The sequence below is a fragment of the Bos indicus genome, chromosome 8 (assembly GCF_029378745.1).
Source record: "Bos indicus isolate NIAB-ARS_2022 breed Sahiwal x Tharparkar chromosome 8, NIAB-ARS_B.indTharparkar_mat_pri_1.0, whole genome shotgun sequence".
Classification (NCBI taxonomy): domain Eukaryota; kingdom Metazoa; phylum Chordata; class Mammalia; order Artiodactyla; family Bovidae; genus Bos; species Bos indicus.
In genome coordinates, this window is record NC_091767.1 from 45395400 (window position 1) to 45417511 (window position 22112).

A 22112-nucleotide genomic window follows, 5' to 3' on the forward strand; every position below is an offset into this window, starting at 1 on the left:
GCAGGCTTCTCACTGTAGTGGCTTTTCTTATGGAGCATGGGTTCCAGGTGAGCGGGCTTCAGTAGCTGTGGCTCACTGGCTCTAGAGCACAGGCTCAGTAGTTGTGGTGAATGGGCTTAGTTGTTCCATGTCTTCCCGGACCAGGAATTGAACCCCTGTCCCCTGCATTGATGGGCAGATTCTTTACCCTTGAGCCACCAGGGAAGCCCCAAATGTTCTTCTTATGAGGCTGACTTTGGCTACAGATTAGGTGCTACTGAGGGCCAGAAGCCTGGATGGGAAATACTCATTGCTTCATTTATTATAAGGTAGGCTACTTTCTGTTTGTGTGTTCTTAACTGACCTTAAGAAAAAACATACAGTCAGTGAAAACATTTTAGGACCATGGACATGAAAGATAGTCCAAGATGGTCTACCAGGGCCCATGTAATCAATAGGAATATTAAATGTTTGAGGTAAAGGCCTTTGAATTTCATGTATTTTTAAAAATATATACGTTAACAGAGCTAGAACAAATAATCTCACAATTTGTATGGAAATACAAAAAACCTCGAATAGCCAAAGCGATCTTGAGAAAGAAGAATGGAACTGGAGGAATCAACCTACCTGACTTCAGGCTCTACTACAAAGCCACAGTTATCAAGACAGTATGGTACTGGCACAAAGACAGAAATATAGATCAATGGAACAAAATAGAAAGCCCAGAGATAAATCCACGCACATATGGACACCTTATCTTTGACAAAGGAGGCAAGAATATACAGTGGATTAAAGACAATCTCTTTAACAAGTGGTGCTGGGAAATCTGGTCAACCACTTGTAAAAGAATGAAACTAGAACACTTTCTAACATCATACACAAAAATAAACTCAAAATGGATTAAAGATCTAAACGTAAGACCAGAAACTATAAAACTCCTAGAGGAGAACATAGGCAAAACACTCTCTGACATTCATCACAGCAGGATCCTCTATGACCCACCTCCCAGAATATTGGAAATAAAAGCAAAAATAAACAAATGGGACCTAGTTAAAATTAAAAGCTTCTGCACATCAAAGGAAACTATTAGCAAGGTGAAAAGACAGCCTTCAGAATGGGAGAAAATAATAGCAAATGAAGCAACCGACAAACAACTAATCTCAAAAATATACAAGCAACTCCTACAGCTCAACTCCAGAAAAATAAATGACCCAATCAAAAAATGGGCCAAAGATCTAAACAGACATTTCTCCATAGAAGACATACAGATGGCTAACAAACACATGAAAAGATGCTCAACATCACTCATTATCAGAGAAATGCAAATCAAAACCACTATGAGGTACCATTTCACACCAGTCAGAATGGCTGCAATCCAAAAGTCTACAAATAATAAATGCTGGAGAGGGTGTGGAGAAAAGGAAACCCTCTTATACTGTTGGTGGGAATGCAAACTAGTACAGCCACTATGGAGAACAGTGTGGAGATTCCTTAAAAAACTGGAAATAGAACTGCCTTATGATCCAGCAATCCCACTGCTGGGCATACACACTGAGGAAACCAGAAGGGAAAGAGACACGTGTACCCCAATGTTCATTGCAGCACTGTTTATAATAGCCAGGACATGGAAGCAACCTAGATGTCCATCAGCAGATGAATGGATAAGAAATCGGTGGTACATATACACAATGGAGTATTACTCAGCCATTAAAAAGAATACATTTGAATCAGTTCTAATGAGGTGGATAAAACTGGAGCCTATTGTACAGAGTGAAGTAAGCCAGAAGGAAAAACACCAATACAGTATACTAACGCATATATATGGAATTTAGAAAGATGGTAACGATAACCCTGTGTATGAGATGGCAAAAGAGACACTGATGTATAGAACAGTCTTATGGACTCTGTGGGAGAGGGAGAGGGTGGGAAGATTTGGGAGAATGGCATTGAAACATGTAAAATATCATGTATGAAACGAGATGCCAGTCCAGTTTCGACGCACAATACTGGATGCTTGGGGCTGGTGCACTGGGACAACCCAGAGGGATGGTATGGGGAGGGAGGAGGGAGGAGGGTTCAGGATGGGGAACACATGTATACCTGTGGCGGATTCAGTTTGATATTTGGCAAAACTAATACAATTATGTAAAGTTTAAAAATAAAATTAATTAAAAAAAAGAACTTTTTGTAAATAGAATCAGAGCAGGAAGTACGCTTTTTTATGCCTGGTATCTATTGTTCAGGATCATGTTTTTGAAATTCATGTTGCTGTTAGATGTATTAGTAATTTCTTTCATTGCTGAGTTGTATTCTTTCCTACGGGTATTCTATAATTTGTTTACCCTTGGATGGATATTTCGATTGTTTCTAGTTTTTGGCTATCATGAATAACCTGTTATATATATTCTGTGCAGGTCTTTTTTTGGTGGACATTTGTTTTTTATTTCTCTTGGTACAATAATGAGGAATGGAATGCTGGATTGTAAGAGAGATATAGGTTTAGTTTTTATATGAAATTGCCAGAGACCTTTCCAAAGTGGCTTCATCATTTTATGCTTCCACTATTTATGAATGAAATTTCTGATTGCTCCACATTCTCACCATATTCTCTCAATATTTGGCATTGTCAGAATTTTAAAATTATAGCCATTTATAGTGGTTAATTAGTGCTATCTCATGGCGGTTTAATTTGTATTTCTCTGATTACTAATGATGTTGAATTTTTCATGTGATTATTGACCATTTGTATGTCTTTGTAAAGTGTCTGTTCAAGTCTTTTGCTTTTAATATTGAGTCATGAGAATTTTTAATGGATACTATGTATAACTCATTGTCAGATATATGTGTTGAGAACATTATCTCCAACCTATGTTGCTTTTTAAGAAGTTTTTAATTTTTGATGTAATTCAATTTTAAAATGTCTTTGCTTATTCCCATGGTCGTGATGGTAATCTTCCATGTTTCCTTCTAAAAGTTTCATAAGCTTTAGCATTTATATTTAGATCTCAATAAACTTTGAGTTAATTTTTATATTTGTTGTGGGGTAGGGATCAAGGTTCATTTTTTTTTCCTGTATGAATATCAATTTTAGCTCCATTTACGGAAACAATGATCTTTCCACCTTGAGTTGCTTTGGTTCTTTTGTTAGAAATAAATTGACCATATGTGTTTCAAAAAAAAAAAAAAAAAAATATATATATATATATACTTTAGAGATCGGGGATTAGTTATTGGAACTTTTCTAGATTTCTGATACTGTTTATCCTTGTAGGTGATACTCTCTGGAATCATAGGATTAACAACATGGAAGCGACCTATGATACTCCTGGTATGTACTGATCTTATAAATTTTTACCCTTTGTAAAATGTGCAATTTATGAAGTCTATAGAAACAAACTGTTGAAATGCTAAAGCTTTCTTGTTCCTTAAAAAAATAAGTTAACAATGGACACTGTTATCCAGATGTTCTCATAACAGTAAAGTGAGATGATAATTTTGCTATATGTGTGTTTCAAGTTCCAGGATTAGCTCTATTGTAAAGATATAACAAACACAAAGCAAAGCAAAACTAAACGGCTTACTCTGAACATTTTGAACATACACAGAAGTGGAGGGAATGATATAATAGACTCCCTGTACGGGTCATTCAACTTCAACAATTATCAACTCTTAGCCAGTCTTGAGGAGGTTCTCCACATTCTTTTTCTTTCTCATTCTTTTAAAGGAAATCTCGGCTTCAATCATGAATACATTATTTTTTATTGTTATAATGTTTTGGTTGGATAATCTCAGAAATTCCTTGCTTAGATTCCCTATATTCTCTCTTTATCACATCTATTATATTTTATCACATATATTTTCATGGCAGTAGACTTTGTTCTCTTTTAAGGTATTGAGGTAAAACTCACATAGTATAAAATGAACCATTTTAAAGTGTGCAGTTCATCCTTTGTTTTTATTTGCTGTGTCCTTTTGATCAGTAAATGTTATAAAAAATAGACAAATGCGCAGAGAGGCTAACGTACAAGGATGAGGTAGAGGATCTAGGAATTTGATATGAAGTATAATTTAAAATTATTTTTTCTGTATTGCATCTCCTCTTATTTTTCTCCCATCCATTTCAAAATAGGATTAAATGATTTTCTAAATTCATTCTGTAAATATACTTAATATAGCCAGACTGTCGTCCTTCAGACTACTGTTTGCAAGGTGATGGGTACAAATATAAAACTAGTTAAATTCTTACATACAAGTAGGAGAAGCTCATTTTAAAATACAATGAGAATAATGGTACTGTGTTGATGGTCTTGAAAAACTAACCTGGAGAGTTTTCAGACCCAGAAGACAATGCAGGCAACATTTTATAACATTTCACATCTCTTTGCTAATATTTCCAGAAGGAACAAATTACTGATGCAGTATTTTAATATATTAGACAGCAGGATAGGAGAAAAGGAAGCTTTGGATGAATCTTGTGGCGTGTGCTGGGGTTTGTTTTGCAACAACTCTCTAGGTTACAGTCTCTGCAGAAAAATGTTTGACGGTGTTCAGTGTTTATGCTAGTCTTTCACTATATGCGTCATCTTTGCACTGTCCTTTTCCATTGGGTCATTATTGAAATGCTCAGTGACCCTCAAGTATTTAAATAAATTAAAAGCAGAAAACTATCTAATCTAATGCTATTTGTACTTTTAAAATTTCAAATGGTGAGGAGAGTGACTACTTGTTCTAGATAGATATTAAGAAAGTCCACCTTTTAAAACATTTCTTTCTTTAACACTGTTTTCTTATGGAAAGGTGTCTTGTGAATTTATTCTGTGAGCTCAAGCAATTTTAACTGAAAATAACCCCAATAAAAATGTATTTCTCATCTTTGTTGATAAGTATATGAACTTTGTGACAAAGTTGTAACCAGTTTGTGCGTATCATGTTGTGCCTGCTTTTTCTGTTTAATATTAAATTAAGTTCATATCAGTAGCTATTATGTTTTCCTGAGCAAGGATTTCATATGCCTATCAGTTAGAATTGCTAAGTAGTTTTTTGTCATATTTCTGTATTACCTTTGGTTGTTGAGTCTGTTGGACATTTGAGCTTCTGTGTTTTGACTGTTAAGAATATTTAGAAGGCCATTTAGTGATTATTTTGAAATGTTAATTAACATCAATTTATAAAGAAGATAAGTTAATTGACAGGAATTGTGCAAAGGAAAACTTTCTGAGTGTATCAGTAGGTCATTTGAGCCTTATGTATGTGTTAATCAGTTATGTCTAACTCTTGACGAGTTAGACACTGACTGTAGCCCACCAGGCTCCTCTGTCCATGGAATCCTCCAGGCAAGAATACTGGAGTTGGTTGCCATTCCCTTCTCCAGGGGATCTTCCCAATGCAGGAATCAAACCTTGGTCTCCTTCATTGCAGGTAGATTCTTTACCGTCTTGAGTCACGAGGGAAGCCCATTGAACCTTACTCAGTATAATAAAGGAAAAAAAACAGTCTGTGTGAATCTTAATTGTATATCATTATAACCTGTGCCAAATGATTTTATGTAAAAAAGCAAAATGAAAAAAACTGATGTGCCAGTCAGACACTCCTAGTTTGAGTCCTAGCTAGCCACTTGACTTTCCAGTGTCTAGTTTTCTTTTCTGAACAGAGAGGATACTCTAGTGACACCATGGGGTGGCTCTGCCACCCTCCCCCAACCCCCCCCAGTGGATACTTTTTTTTTTTTTTAACCGCACAAGCATTGCCCTTTGTGAGTTTAGGGAATCTGCGGTTGGATGATTTGAGTGGGAAGCTGTGTTCATTAGAGAAACCAGAAGTGCCCATGTGTTTCCACCAGCTGAGCTGGTCCTAGTTACAGCCCTACCCACCTGCACATCCCACACTCAACCTACAGAGGTGCCTTCTGACCCTGGCACAGCCAGGCTGTCCTTCAGAGACTAGGACCATCTGCCCCGAGCTGTTTGTTTAGCTGCCTCCTCTTCTGGGTCTCAGCTCAGCAGTCATTTTGGGAGAGAGATACCTTCCTGAACCACCCTGATTGAGTGGCCCCTCTTCCATGCCCCTCACTGGGTCCCAACCTATGAGTACTGGGTCCTCTGTCTGAGAGCAGCCTGAGTGCTTTGCTGGGTGAACCTCTCCTGTGACCCCCAGTAGATGGTCAGTCAGTTCTGTGAGGACAGGGGTCTCTCCCAAGGACCAGTGGGCTCAAGACATATTTATTTTTGAACAGTGGGGTTACTCTTGCAACCAATAAGCTGTTTAGGTTCTGGGCTGGTTCTCAAAGTTTCTCTTTTTGTCCTAAATGTTTCTCACTTGTTTTTGTTCTCTGAACTTTGTGTTTACCTGCTTTTAACTTTAGGGGGGTTAGGGAGTATTTTGGCTTTTCAGGGGCTTTCCAGTGGCAGGCTGTTCTCTGTTTTGAGTTGCTGTGGGCACACTGGTCTAGAACACTTGAGCACTTCCTTTTCAGAGCTGTTTGCATTTGTGCTCCTTTTTGTTTGTTTCAGTGATTACATCAGGTTTATACTGGTTTGAACAAAGAAGGGTTGGTTTGACCTAGTTCCTTCAAACTCTAGTTTTCATGGAAACTCAGAGTTGGAAACTTCCATTTACTGAGTCCTCTTTTATTGATAAAATAAAAGTCCTTCCTTTTATTGATAAAATACTCAGATGCCAGAACAAAATACAATGTTGGGAGATACTTTGTGAATGTTTGTATCTGTTTTGGAATTGGGGGTATGTGTATGTGTGTGCATTTGTGTGTGTGTGTTCTATCAAAAATACTTGTATAGTTTCCATTAAGATTAAACATTTTTAAAAGATGGTTTTATTTTTTTCTAGTTATCATTCATTTTTTCATTCTAATAAAATATTGTAGATTTGTTTAGAAATCATAGATTCAGTGCTGGGAATGACCTCAAAGACTGTCTTATCTAGGCACCTCAGTTGGAAAATGGAGTTGTCTCGGTAAGATAGTTGCAGAATGGGTTGACTGGACCTGATATCCCAGGTAGAGAGCCCCTGTCTCAGCCAGGGAAGTTATTTTCTTATTGGATTTGCACAGTCAGTAATGAAACCATGCTATGACTGGAATAGTACAAGCTTTAATTGATGGACAGAGGATAGAGAAGAGGGAACCTAGTTCACAAATCAACTTCTCAACCCAGTTTGGGTGAGAGACACCAAATGTATTGGAGAGTTGAGGTAAAAGGGAGGGCATTGGAAAGAGTGGATAGAATACCCATGTGTTATCCAAGAATGGGGTAACAAGTTCCAGGGGACCTGGAACTAATGCAGCTCTCCTTTTCAGTCCTTGCATGGGCTTTTCCAGTTGTTGTCATGGCCATCATCAAGTGTCATGGTGCTGGTGATGTGTCATAGCATGCTAATGCATTACAATGAACATATAACGAGGCTGAAGTTCTACTAGAGGTCAGCCTTTGTTTTTCTTTTTTTCTTTGCAGCTTCCTCCTGAAACTCAAAGATTAAGACTCATTGGTTTCTGTTTGAGGGAGTGGAAGGGTCTCACTCTGGGGCAGCAACCTCAGTGACGGGTGTTTTTCTTTGGTGGTATACTTGGTAAGAGTCGCCACTGTGAAAGCCCAGTCAGGCACGCTGCCTACAGTTTTGGTTGCTTATGAAGTGCTAATTTGAGCTATAGTTATTTTTATTTTTCTTGTCAGTTTGGAACAGAGGGGATGAATATGACCTTCAATGACTATCAAAAACAGCTTTATTCTCGAGTACCAAGAATGAAGAAGATTCTTCCCCAGTGATGTTCTGGGGTTATGTATATGGTTTATTCTCAACTGCAGGTCCTGTTGATTTGAACTCTAGACTAAAAATAGGAGAAGTAAGTGAATTGGCTCTTTTTAGAAAATGATCCATCAGTTTCTCTTCTAACTTCAAGATTATAGTATTTAGGGTAAAACCTCATTCCCCAAAGAGCCTCAAAAAGTGGCATGCATAACGTATACAGAGGTTTTATTCCCCCTCAGCTAATGGTCCCAGTAGGCTAGGCTGGTAAGATGGTCCTGCTTCATGAAACCATTTGGGGATCCAGTTTCTTTCCATCTTATTGTGCCTCACAGGAAGAGTAATGGAACATCCAGACCCTTTTGTCAAAAGAGATTGACAAATTGGCATCACTAGATAGTCAGAAATATACATATAGGTGGGTTATAGTGCAGGATAGGTAGTGGCCCTTTCATTCCTGATGATATAAAGAACAGGAGGAGGGCAGAATACCTCGGCACAGTTCAGGAATCTGTACATTTATAAAAGGAACTCTGAAGCTCTGGCTTGTGCAGTTTGGTTCTTTCAAGTACATTTCATGGTTGTTAATAATTTGGAATGAACTCCCTGGTTTGAAAGTTCAAGAAACCTGCATTTTAATGCTGACATGTTACCACTAATTATTGGATGGTCTTGGGGAAATCTCTTGATTTCCCCTTCTATAAAATGAGAACTCAGAACACTTTCTTTAAGAGTCCTTCTGGCTCTCATATTATAGGTGTCCAAAATCCTCTTTAGTTACCTGGAAGGTGTTTTAACTTTAGATGTTCATTTCCACCAGGTTATTGTAAACTCCTGCGTATAAAGTGAAATATGATTGTTTCACACTTGGTATTTTATATTTATCTTTGGCTGTGTCGGATCTTCGCCACGGCATGTGGGCTCTTCTATAGTTGTGGTGCCTGGGCTTCTCTCATTGCTGAGCGGGCTTAGTTGCTCCAGGGCATGTGGGATCTTAGTTCTCCAACCAGGTATCAAACTCATGTCCCCTGCATTGGAACATGGATTCTTAACCACTAGACCACCAGGGAAGTCCCTACACTTGGTGTTTTAAGGCATAAAAATGGAGGGCTTTTCTCACTCTTTAGAATTATTAATACTACTCTCTTGTATGCATATAATGCATAAGAGTTTACCAGGTTCTTTCATTTACCATTCTTGTGTGATTTCTATGGCAGGTGTTTTTCTTGTTTTGTAGATAATGAACCAGTGGCTCAAGAGTTAACTGGCTTGTCCACTTCCCAAACAGATGAACTATTATTAGAAAGAAACTAGGAGCTTTGATTCCTAGTCCATTGCTTGTTTCATAGTGCTAGTACATCACCTCCTCCACTGGCAAATTAGTAGGTATTTCTCTGTGGCCAACAGTGCTGTGTGTGTGTAACATAATTTACATAAGTTATTTCCTTAGTGCTGACTGTCTACTTTTTTTCCCCGTTCCCAAGTGGCAAAAGCTTAAGGAATTTTGCCCTTGACTCAAAAGTATCAGACAGAAGGTGACAGAAGGTCAAGTTTTGGGACTTAGTCTTGTCACTTTCAATCAGTGAACAGATAAGGAATTTATCCACTCAGTTTCCTCATCTGTACAGTGGGAAATCAACCATCCCTCAGGATCTCAGTGAGGAACAAAAGACACGAATGCACAAGGAAACTACAAAATGTAAGGTGAGGCAAGCACATTATGCATGTTTTTCATCATTCACTGAGGAAATCAGTCTCCAAGATCTGATCTCTCAGTTTAGTGTGTCATTAAGTGATCTGTGGCAACAAAATATGCATTTAGGTATCACGAAGTTACCTAGACTGGGTTTGGCAATAGACTTATCTATTGGCAATTGAGCTGTTATTTCTCTGCTCTGATTGCCTCACCCTGGAGGAAATCAGAAATGAGAAAAAATTGTGGAACTCCTTTCTGGGAAGAATCAAGGCTTTGCTTTACAAAATGACCTAAGCCATTTGCTCATGCTCTCATTATTAGCAAGTTTAGTTTGGTAGCAACAGGTAGCTGTGAAGGCTTTGAATTAACCTTCCTGCCAAGTTGATTGTTACAGTGAAAGTGAACCCCTGCCCTCCGACCAAATTTTGCTACACAAGCAATTATTAGCCAACAGACCAAAAAAAAAAAAAAAAAAAGTTCATGCACTCTGTTCTACAAGCTTAAACGATAAACTGCAATTTTTATCGAGCTTACAGAACAGCACGAACAGTTTTTTTTTTACCTGTAATATTTGTTGTATCCCCTTGTCTCTAATGGGATTCCCAGGTGGCTCAGTAGTAAAGAAGTTGCTTGCAATGCAGGAGACGTGAATTCAATCCCTGGGTCAGGAAAATCCCCTGGAGAAGGAAATGGCAAATCACTCCAGTATTCTTGCCTGGAATATTCCATGGGCAGAGGGACCTGGTGGGCTACAATCCACGCGGTCGCTAGAGTCGGTCACAACTTAGTGACTAAACAACTTGTCGAATATCACTGTTTATTCCCTGAAATCCTATTGATCAAGCTAAGCTAAGTTTATTGGACCTGCTGAAGTAAGGGAGTACACCTTACCAGTAGTTCTCAGAAAGATTGAGTCTAAGAGAGGATATTTATAGGGTTTTAGAGTCCTGGCTGGGAGATTGTAAGGTGAGTCTCACCAGATAGGGAATTGATTGTATTTGAGCAAAACCTATGAAATAGTAACTTTGGATTGCTGGGCTGATGAAGGAGAGGGCCTGGAAAGAAGATTTGATGAGTAAACTGTTTGTTTTGATAATTGTTTTAGTTGGCTCACAATCTTACCTTTGAGGAACAAGTGTTTCTTAGAGCAAGTAGCTAAGTTACTGTTTTTTGTTCTCAGTATTGCTTACTATAGGGGCAGAAGAGCATGGCCAGTCCCAGAATTAATTAACACGGGAACTAAAAGGGATGTTGGTTTTAATTCTTACCATAAATTTCATGGGAACTCATTTTTACCATTCTTTACGCTCATTAAGCAAGCCAAGAATTTCATCAGTTGGACAACTCATTTCCATTGTCACTGCTCATTTAGCAAAGCTGCTTGGATGCTGTTGGGAGGTAAAGATAAAAGCAGCAGCTTCTGGAGTGTGGCTTTTTTTATAAGTGCCAGCTGAGTGTCCTGGAATATGAATTCTTGGTCATCCTGAGGATGTAGCTCGACCAGTCAGTATGTACATGGTATTACCCTGTCTGTGCTGAAGTGTTTCCAAGTGTATTTCAGACACACTGTAGTATGTGTCTGAGTTGTTGAGGGGGCTTCTGACTATCCTGCATCCAGGCTTTCTGGGCCCGACAGACCACAGTGGTCAATTTCTGAATATGACTCTCAGACAACTATGTGAACTGTGACTCTCTGGGGCAAGGGAGGAAACCACTTTGAATCATGGAGCATCTTAAAATAGATGTTACATGAAAAGTCACGGTATAATGTAAATAGTATATGGAATAATGGAATAATGTATATGGTACCACTTGTGATTTTTCAAAATGTCTGGGAAATCATATGTGTGTTTGCAGTTACATGAAAAGTTCCTGAAAAGATGTGTAAGGAACTGTTGAGAGTAGGCATGTCCATTGAGTGTAGTGGGAATGGGCAGGAGGGAGACTGATTTTCCACTTAACATCTGCAGAGGACATGTGGATGAAGTGGAGGATGTTTTAGCTTCCCTATTTTATTTGGGTTCTGGCTGCTGGTATCTGCATATTTAAACTCTATTTTGAGGATTGGTTTATCTGCCCTTGTGTGTCTTGATGAGAGGCAGGACCCTGCCCTCAGCCGGAAGCCTCTGAGGCCAGACGCCTGCCCTTCTGAATGCTGGCAGCCAGGGTGGGAGCCCGTGACCTCTCTCCAATGAAGCCTCTGCCCAGGACTTGGAAGCTGGAGCTGCTGATTCAGAATAGCCAGGACAGCTTAGATTTCATCGAGCAGAAGAGGCCACTGGCGTCCAAGGCTGGCAGCCGGGGCCCTGGCTTTCCTGTGGCATGACCTTGGTAGAAGTCCCAGCACCCAGGTTCACTTGGCTCCTTCCCGGATTTCTGAGCCTGTCCCTGTGGATTCTGTGAACTACTTGATAGTTTTTATAGATATAGACATAAGAGAAATAGGGAACAGGACTGGGGTCGTGTGGAATTGGGTCTCAATAAGGATACCAAAGGTTGCCTTGTAGAGCTCTTTAATGAACAGAGAAGAAGAATTTATAAATGGACATTGTGTACTAACAGGTATTGGTGCATGTTGGTAAAGGGGAAAGAGGGTAGATTTGAGTCAGACCTGGGTCTGATAGGGGTCCCATAGTTAGATGTATGAAAGTGAAAGTGAAGTTGCTCAGTCGTGTCCAGCTCTTTGCAACCCTGTGGACTGTAGCCTACCAGGCTCCTCTCTCCATGGGATTCTCCAGGCAAGAGTACTGGAGTGGGTTGCCATTTCCTTCTCCAGGGAATCTTCCCGACTCAGGGATCGAACCCAAGTCTCCCGCATTCCAGGCAGACGCTTCAACTTCTGAGCCACCAGGGAGGCCCAATTAGATGTATAATTGAGGGCATAATAAACAAATCACCTCTCTGAAACTATTCTCTATTTCTCTTATGTCTATATCTATAAAATATATTTATATGTGATATGTATACATAACACAATATATGTGTATGTATCAAACATGTATATATATAATATATATACACATACAGATACCATATATATATTTCAAGCATACCACTGTGACATTATGACTTTTATAATTTGCTAAGTGCCTTTTAAGAGAAAATAAACCTTAAAAAAAAAAGAGGAGCTCATTAGCTTTCTTACTCTTATTGAAAGTGATAATTAGACTTCTGTGCATGTGTGTGAATGCAGTCAGCACCCGAACGTGACTACATTCCCCCAAATTGACCATTTTAGTTTCTCTCTGGTTGTGCTGTGCCTGGAGGTTGTCTACATCTCACTAAAAGTGAGTTGTGGGTGATGCTTATTCTCTCCTGCCTATCTTCCTCTTCTCTTTTTGAAATTATGTTTATTTCTCCTATTGATGGCTTTATTATTTTAAATAATATCATAAAGTTCTGTTTCTTACTTCATCAGCTTTGAGTAGTATCTTGATTCTCTCTCTCTTTCTTGGCTGTTTAGGTCTCTGTTGCCACTCTTGGGCTTTCTCTAGGCACAGTGCGTGGGGCCTCTTCTCGTTGGGGAGCATGGGCTCTAGGCACGTGGGCTCTGTGGAAGTATGCTTCGTGGGCTTGATCTGTGAAAAGTACAATTATTTGTACTTTACTGCAGTTGGGAAATAATTGTACTTTCATAGACCAAGTTGCTGGAGAAGGCAATGGCACCCCACTCCAGTACTCTTGCCTGGAAAATCCCATGGACGGAGGAGCCTGGAAGGCTGCAGTCCATGGGGTCGCTGAGGGTCAGACACGACTGAGCGACTTCACTCTCACTTTTCACTTTCATGCATTGGAGAAGGAAATGGCAACCCACTCCAGTGTTCTTGCTTGGAGAATCCCAGGGACGGGGGAGCCTTGTGGGCTGCCGTCTATGGGGTCGCACAGCGGACACAACTGAAGTGACTTAGTAGTAGTAGTAGTAGTAGACCAAGTTGCCACGCAGCATGTGGGATCTTAGTTCCCTGACCAGGGACTGAACTCGCATCTCCTGCATTGGAAGGCAGATTCTTAACCACTGGACCACCAGAGAAGTCCCTGATTCTCTCTTTTATAAGATGAAGAAATTAGCAGTTAGCTCTGCTTCTTCCCACTTCTACCTCCTTTTGATAATAACACCATTCATTTCCTTTATATAGTCAGTGAGTTAGCATTAACATTTGCTCTTAGAACTAAATTATACCATTCAAACTTTGTAAACTGTTTCTAAAAGAGTGAAAACCGATAATAGCGTTTATAATGTTTTCATTATATGAATATGGTTGAAATAGGATGTTATAATTAGATTCTTGCTTTCCAGATTCACTTGAGGCCAAAATACAACTGATGTTAATAGCTCCCACATTCCAGTGTGTTAGACTATCTAAGGGGACTTGCAAAGTTTCTGGGTGAAAACCAGTTTTGCAGTCCTTAGCTAATCTCCATCTCCCTGACTGTAAAAAGATTAGGGGTTAAAGAGACAAATGTTTGGAGAAAGTTATTGAATTGCTCTGGCATTGAGTTCCACCTGTGTGCGGGGGAGGGGAGAGGTGCTTAACGGTAAGCAGTGGAGAGCATGAGATGCTCTCACAGTGGTTGAATTTGAAGGGCGGGCTGGAGTGCCTTGAGGCTGAGAGTTAAAGACTGCAGTTGGGAAATAATTGTACTTTCACAGACCAAACCCACGATGCATACTTCCAACTGACCAGAGGGTTGGGGCCCTGTAAGAGAGAGTAGGCCTGGGGTGAGCTTATATCCTGTCCCAGAGAGCCCCTTAGAGGAGTGGGCGAACCACAGCAGAGTGAGGCTGTGCCTGCACTGCGGGATGCCTATGTTAAGAGAACTGCAGGTTCAAAAGTGGGTATCTCAGAGGAGCCAGTGGAAGCCCCATTCAGCAGTCTCTCTAAGCACCTGCCGAGGCCAGTTGTGAACAGTCATGGGAACTCTCCTTTCCCCTCACCTGTGTACCTGCTTGGCCTGGCCTGCTCTGGCTCCCTCCTCTCCAGGGTGGCAGAGCTGTAGCTGGCAGGCTTCAGGAGGAGAAGTGGACACAAAAAGCAGGGATATCGAGAAGATTGTCTCTTTCCACTGCCGTTCCCACTGCAGGCTTGTTTGCTCCCTACAAGGAGAAGATGAGACGGAAAGAAACTGAAACTTAAATGCGGTTTCAGGTTTTGACTGGGACACAGGTCTGGATATTTTAATTACCAAAATGGGACTTTTTGTGACTCAAAGTGCCTGGAGGAGAACATTTTGTCACTGATATTGTCCAGAAGAATCATGTGCCCAGCCTCAAATTTCATCTAAGCAGTCAGGAAGAACTAGCTCTACAAAGTGGGAGCGACCAACATTGGGGAAAAAAACAAAGTGGTGTTCTGTTGATGCCCATGAGTCCTGCTTGTTCGAGGGATCAGCTGTATTACTTTCTGTAGCACCAGGAAGAAATGATGGGGTCTAGAGAGAAGGAAATTTAATCCTGTGTTTAAAGGATTTTAAACTGTGTTTAAGAACAGTTTTGGGTCGCCAAGTCAAATCTGTTATTCTCTTTTATTCTCTATTGTTTGCTTGGTATCATGTCATATTTTAGTTTGCTTCAGTTTTGGACTGTGACTCTGATATGTAGATTTATGTTTTTACTAGAGTTTTTAAGTGATTCTTTTCTTTTTTCTTGTTGACAAAAAAAGAAAAAGTTACCTAATCTCAGAGATCATCTAGCTGCTTCTTGTATTTTTTAAAATTTGTTTTTATTTTTTTATTTTTGGCTGTGTTGGGCCTTCATGGCTGTGCAGGCTTTTCTCCAGTTGCAGAGAGCAGGGGCTACTCTGTAGTTGCAGTGCATGGGCTTCTCATTGTCATGGCTTCTCTTGTTATGCACCGCTGGCTGTAGGGCTTGCGGGCTTCAGTAGCTGCAGCTCCCAGGCTCTAGAGCACAGGCTCAACAGTTATGGCACATGGGTTTAGCTGCTGAAGGCATGTGCGATCCTCCTGGACCAGGGATTAAACCCATGTCTCCTGCATCAGCAGGTGGATTCTTTACCACTGAGCCACCAAGGAAGCCCTCTTATATTTTTAAACACCTTATGGAGATATAATTGGCACACTATAACATTTACCCATTTAAACTGTACAGTTCAGTGGTTGTTAGCATGTTCACAGATATATACAACCACCACCACCATCAACTGTAGAATATTTTCAGATCACCCCCAAAAGGAACCCTGTACCCATTAGAAGTCACTCCTCATTTCCCCTCAATATTCCCAGCCCTAGGCAACCACTATCTGTCTCTATAAAATTGCCTATTTTTGGTATTTCAAATAGAATCATATAATATGTGATCCTTTGTAACTGGTTTCTTTAACTTAGCAAATTTTTAAGCACAATGTTTTTAAGGGTCATCATGTTATAGTATGTATCAGTACTTTTCCCCATTTCTATTGTTGAATGATATTCCATTAATGGGTATACCACAGTTTATCTATCTATTCATCAGTCGATAGGCATTTCCACTTTCTATTATGGATAATGCCACTGTGAACATTAGTATTCAAGTTTATTTGTGGGCATGTTTTCATTTCTTTTGGCTATAAACCTTGAGGTGGAATTGCTGAGGCATATGGTATACATTTAACATTTTGAAGACCGGTTTTCTGAAATGACTTTTATTTTGTGTTTCCATCAGCAGTGCACGCAGGTCTCAATTTGTCTACATCTTTGTCAACACTGATTACTGTCTGTCTTGTTTATTCTGGCCGTCTTTGTGGGTGTTAAGTGGTACTTCATCGTGTTTTTGACTTGATGTTGAGCATTTTCATGTGTTTATTGGCCATTTGCATGTCTTTGGCTCACTATACCTCATCATAATAACATCATCACAACTAAGAAAATTATCCAGTTTCCCTTTGCAAGTCCCTTATCAGATATTTGATGTGCAAGTATTTTCTCTCATTCTCTGAATTGTCTTTTGGCTTTTTTGATGGCATCTTTTAAAGCACAAAAATTTTTGATTTTGATGAAGTTCTTTTGTTGCTATACTGTCATATCTATTAATAAGAAGCCTGGTCTAGCCCATGGTCATGAAGATTTATTCCTGTATTTTCTTCTAGGAGTTATATTGTTTTAGCTTATGATTAGGTCCATAATCTGTTTTGAATTAACTTTTGCATATCCTGTATCAGTAGTCCAAGTTCATTCTTTTGCAAGTGGATATCCAGTTGTTCCAGCATCACTTGTTGAAGAGCCTATTCTTTCCTCATTGAATTGTCTTGGAACTTTATTGAAAATCTATTGACTCTAAGTTCAGTTTTATTCATCTAGCTTCTTAATCATACTCTTTCTGCTAGTTGTTTTATTTCCCCATTTGGACATTCTTAAGACTATTAACTTCCTATTCTAGTTTGGATTTAATTGTTTTCTAGGTATCCTGTGCAAATGTCATCTAAATATTTTCTTTATATCATTGGATTAGAGACATTGTTTCTTAGATCTCATGCCTCACACATTCTTTTTTCCTGAATTCCTTTTTCATTTTGCCAGAAAATGTGCTGTGCTTAGTCGCTCATTCATGACTGACTCTTTGTGACCCCATGACTGCAGCCCGCCAGGGTCCTCTGTCCCTGGGATTCTCCAGGAAAGAGTACTGGAGTGTGTTGCCATGCCCTTCTCCAGGGGATCTTCCCAAGCCAGGGATCGAACCCAGGTGTCCCGTACTGCAGGCAGATTCTTTACCGACTGAGCCACCAAAATTTTCATGAATATGAGAGAAAGGAGCTCTCTAAGAGTTTGAATGCTTGATGTATCTTTGTTTTGCCTTCCATTTGAATGATGGTTTGGCTGCATGTAGAATTTTGGGTTCAAATGATTTTCCTTCCAAAATTTGAAGGCACTGCTTGATGACTATTGTCACTGATGTAAATCTGATTCTTGTTGCTTAGTTGTTGTTCTGTTAGTCGCTCAGTCGTGTCCAGCTCTTTGTGACCCCATGCACTGTAGCCCGCCAGCCTCCTCCATCCACAGGATTCTCCAAACAAGAATACTGGGGTGGTTGCCATTTCCTTCTTCATGTTCCTTAGTGGGCAACCTCTTTTTCTATCTGGAAGCTTTTAGGATCTTCTCTTTACCTTGGTATTGATAAAGTTTAATTTTCAAGATAAAACCATGACTCTCAGGCCAGTACAAAATGAACATGTGTCAGTAACAAGGGAAAATTTGTTCAAAGCATAGTTGAGAAGCTCAGTGTTCATAGGTGATGTTAGGAGGAGACTGCTGGGATATATAGAAAAACTGGTAGATATCCAGCAGTAAATTTTGAGGTTTTTCTATTACATTGGGCAGATTTTGTTTCCATCCTTACTGAAAAAGAATCTACAACTTAAGCTCTGCCTCTCCAGAGTTGTAAAATGGCCAAATACCTGAATAGGTAAGTGGAACACCCAGTAATTTCTTTTGCCCATTTCCAAGTTACTGATAATTTTTCTGGCAGTCTTCTGAAATAACCTCAAGGTATATTTAGATGTGGGTCTTTTTTCCTTCATACTTTCAGACTGTTTTTACCCTTGAGTTTTTTAAAACTTGAAGACATGTTCCTTGGACGAAGGAGTGTGGTAGCTTACAGTCCATGGGGTCACAAAGAGTCAGACATGAAGGAGTGACTTCACTTTCTTTTTCTTTTTCAACACGAAGCAGTTTCCTTTTATTATTTCTTTGATTATTTCCTTCCCTCCATTTGCTCTGCTCTGTCTTTCTAGAACACCCAGTAATCAGATGTTGGACCTCTTGAGTTGAGCTACTTTGTTTCTTAACTTTTCAAAGTCTTACATTTTTTATTTCTTTGTCTTTTTCTTTTCTGTTCTGTGAGTGAGCATGTTTTCTCCATGTGCGTCAGTAGTTCCAGTTGACATCTTGGTCCTTCTTTTTGGGGGCTGTTATGTATTTGAATGTCTGTTGACCCTTGATTATTCTAATTATGACTGAAGAACTAGGTTGGTAGTATTTTACTGTTTGTAGTAATTTGTAATAATAATAATAAACACACAAGTGAGATGTATGTATTAATATTAACCCACTAATCCTATAAGATGTTATTAGTATCTTTATTCTGAGGAAACCAAGACACAGAGAGGTTATGTAATTTGCCCAAGGTCACGTAGCTAGTTGTGACAGAGTTTGGATACACAGTTTTAGGTGGTATCTCTCTAGAGCCCATGCTCTTAATCACTACCTTTGCTTTTGTGGGTCTGTTTTCACAACAGGCTTGTCTCTTAAGGGGTGAGAGGGTTGCCTGGAAGCTCTGTGCTGCTGAGTGGATAAACTTTAAACTTTAGTTTAAAGTATGCTTGAGAGAAGCAGATAATCCTTTTATGCCCAAAAGAAGATTTGACTTGGAGAGACTGTTCCATCAGGAGCCCTGTTTCCCCGGGTAGATGATTCAATTCTTTTAGAAAGAAGTTTTTTAGTAATAGGTGATGGGCACATGCTTCTGCTTCTTGTTACTTTTGCACCTGCAAAAGCCTCTTCAATATATTTTTTAATGTTTTATTATGAAAGTTCTCAAACTTACAGAAAAGCTGAGCAAATAACATAATGAGTTCTCATATGCCTTCTACTTGGATTCAATAGCTTTTAACATTTTGCCTTACTTGCTATGTTTATATAAAATATTTTATTTATAAGTATTTTGAAGTTTCAGACATGTGGTATTTTACCCCCTTGTGCTTTAGGAGTTATCTCCTAAAAATAAGACATTCTTCTACCTCTCCATAGTAACATTATCATAACTAAGAAAATTATTTGTAATTTCTTAATGCCATCTAATATCCAGCCCATATTCAAATTTTCTCAATTCTTCCAAAATGTTATACAATTTTTATTAATCAGAAAACTTTTCAGCTGAACTATGATTTGTACACATTTTTATATGTGTGAGTGTAAAGCTTGATGAATCATCCAAAAGTGAATACTCCTGTGTAAGCCTGTTCTTTTTTACAAAAGTCAGGACTCAGTCAGGTTTCAGTCATTTCAGTGGACTATTGTGTCTCTTTAGTCCTCTGTATTATAGAATACTCTTCCTGCCAGTTTTTTTTTCTTTTTCCATAAATTGAATTTGTGAAGAGATAAGTCCAGTTGGCTTCTTCAGTCTCCATTCCCTCTCCATCTCCTTTCCTCCTCTTCTCTTCCTTCCCCCTCTCCTTCTCCTCTTTCATTTTCTCCTATTCCTCCTCTTTCTTCTTTCTTTGCCATGGAAAATTTCAAATATACTCCTAACTTGAGGGAAATACAACCGCCTCCACCCTATGCTCATTGCCCAGCTGCGCATGGTCAAGCTCATCTCATCTGCTCCCTAACCATTTCTCCTCTCCCTCACCACTGTATTGTTTTCACTTAAATCCCAGCCTTCACAGCATCTCCTCCTTAAATATTTCAGTGCATGTTTATAAAAGACATGGCTGGGAGCCCAGCAAGGGCTGCTGGCTAGAGCATGGACATGTGACCTCCTCATGTAACAGCCACCCAGCATGTCCTGAGAGGGCATGTCTGTGAGCAGTGTTCCAGGAGGCCCAGGTGGCTCAGGCGTCTTACCATCTAGGCTGGATGTCCCAGAATATCACCTCTGCTGAATTCTCTTGGTCAAACAAGTTCCCATGGGTACCTTAGGATCAAGGGGAGATGTATTGGGAATTGCACTCCACGTCTTTTCCTTTTTGAAACAATTTTATGATTCTTAGAAACTGTGGTAAAATGTACATATTTAAAATTTTACAATTTTAGCCATTTAAAAGTGTATAGTTCAATGGCATTAAGTACATTGTACAAGTACAGTACAATGCTGTGCAATCAGCAGTACTCTCCATTTCCAGAACTTTTTCATCATTCCCAACGGAAAGTCTGTATCCATTCAATCAGAACTCTAATTCTTCCTGGGTAATTACTGTTCTGCTTTCTATCTCTATGAATCTGACGACTCTAGGTACCTCATGGAAGTGCAATCATACATGTCCTTTTGTATCTGGTTTATTTCACTTAGCATAGTGTTTTCAAGGTTCATTCATGCTGTAGTATATGTCAGTACTTCCTTTTTAAGGTTGGATAATATTTCATTGTATATATTAGCCTTCACCTCTTGACATGAGGAACAGCCAGTGAAGTACAGAGGGAAGGACTTGATGGAAGCCATCTTTGAGGACTGTTATCTCTAGGTAACTTCTCTAGAGCCATGATCTTCCTTACTGGGGAGTCATAAAGTCTGATTCTAACTTGCTGAACCTTACAAAGCTAAGAGTAGAGATTTCCCTGATGGTCCAGTGGTTAAGACTCCAAACTTCCAATGCAGGGGGTGCAGGTTTGATTTCCTGGTTGGGGAACTAAGATCTCACCTGCCATGCAGCCAAAAAGTTTTCAAAATAAAATAAAATTGGATCTTAAAAACATTTTTTTTTTTAAAGAAGAAGCTAAGATCACAGTATTCTTGTTTCAGTGGGAAAATGTAACCTGGAGAAAGGGCTAGGAGCAGGGATGAAGGAAGGAAAAGCCCAACAGATGAAGGAAAAGCCCAACAGAGAAGGAAAGTGATGTCTCAAGAGTCATAGCTCTGCAATGTTGTTTAAAACTTGCTGCTGCCTTTCTTATCTTCAAATCCAGATTTACTTCTGCCACCTTACTCCTGTGGGATAGAGCAGAACATGATCCTGAGCCTTTCACCTTGTTCACAGAGCAAATCTCAGGGTGTCACCTCATCCTCTGATTATTTTGTCTTGAGACTCTCATCAGGATGTTTTTGTCTTAGTCCTCTGCTGCATTGCTGATGAAAACATGTGAATTCAGAGTGACAGAGCTTCCTCCGTCGTATCAGGGAACTGTGGAGCCAGACACATGATGAGTTCTCCCCCTTCTCTGCTGGTTGCTTAGGTCGTGAGAAGAGTCACTTTCCTGAGAAATGAGGGGCATTGTGCTGAAAGGGAGCCCTGGGACACAGGGGATCTGTAAGAGAACGGGGCGGCAGGGAGGACCCAGGAAAGGCAGAATTTCCTCTCACGAGCTGGGAGCCTTAAAAGTACCCTGAGATTTGTATTTGTGTGTTGTTGTTCAGTTTGCGACTCCATGGACTGCAGCGTGCCAGGCTTCCCTGCCCCTCACCATTTCCTGGAGTCTGCCCAAGTTCATGTTCGTTGCATTGGTAATGCTGTCCAGCCATCTTATCTTCTGACAGCCCCTTCTCCTTCTGCCCTTAATCTTTCCCAGAATCAGGGACTTTTCCACTGAGTCACCTGTTCACATCAGATGACCAAAATACTGTATTGCCTGTGTATTTATTTATTTATCCTTTGGCCATGGCACACAACATGAGAAATCTTAGTTTCCCAACCAGGGATTGAACCCCAGCCCCCTGCATGGGCAGTGCAGAGTCTTAACCACTGGACTACCAGGGAAGTCCTGAAATTTGTTTATTTTTATCAGGAATTTGCATGTCTCAGTTGTAATTATTTTTTGCTCACCTCAAGACTGTTCCAAACTAACGAAAAGTTGTGTCTTTCACTGGTTGGGAGAGGAAGAAGGCTTTCACTCCTGTTAAAAAAGTAATTCAAAATAAATGTAATTATATTTTAGATATTTTATGAAAAGAGAGTCTGGGACAACCATAACATGAACAAATCTGACACTTAAACATCTCTGAGAGGAAAGAGAGACAGCTGTTCCTGTTCACAGC

At 39.7% G+C, this 22112-nt stretch overlaps 1 protein-coding gene across 1 annotated transcript in view; it reads left to right on the forward strand.

Moving 5' to 3' along the window:
* The window catches only part of ENTREP1 (endosomal transmembrane epsin interactor 1), a 76495-nt gene that overhangs the window by 10515 nt on the left and 43868 nt on the right, over nt 1-22112 (forward strand). The window contains exon 2 of the mRNA XM_070794239.1: nt 3251-3307. Coding sequence (XP_070650340.1) covers nt 3251-3307 — 57 coding nt within the window. The remainder of the gene's footprint in view (nt 1-3250; nt 3308-22112) is intronic.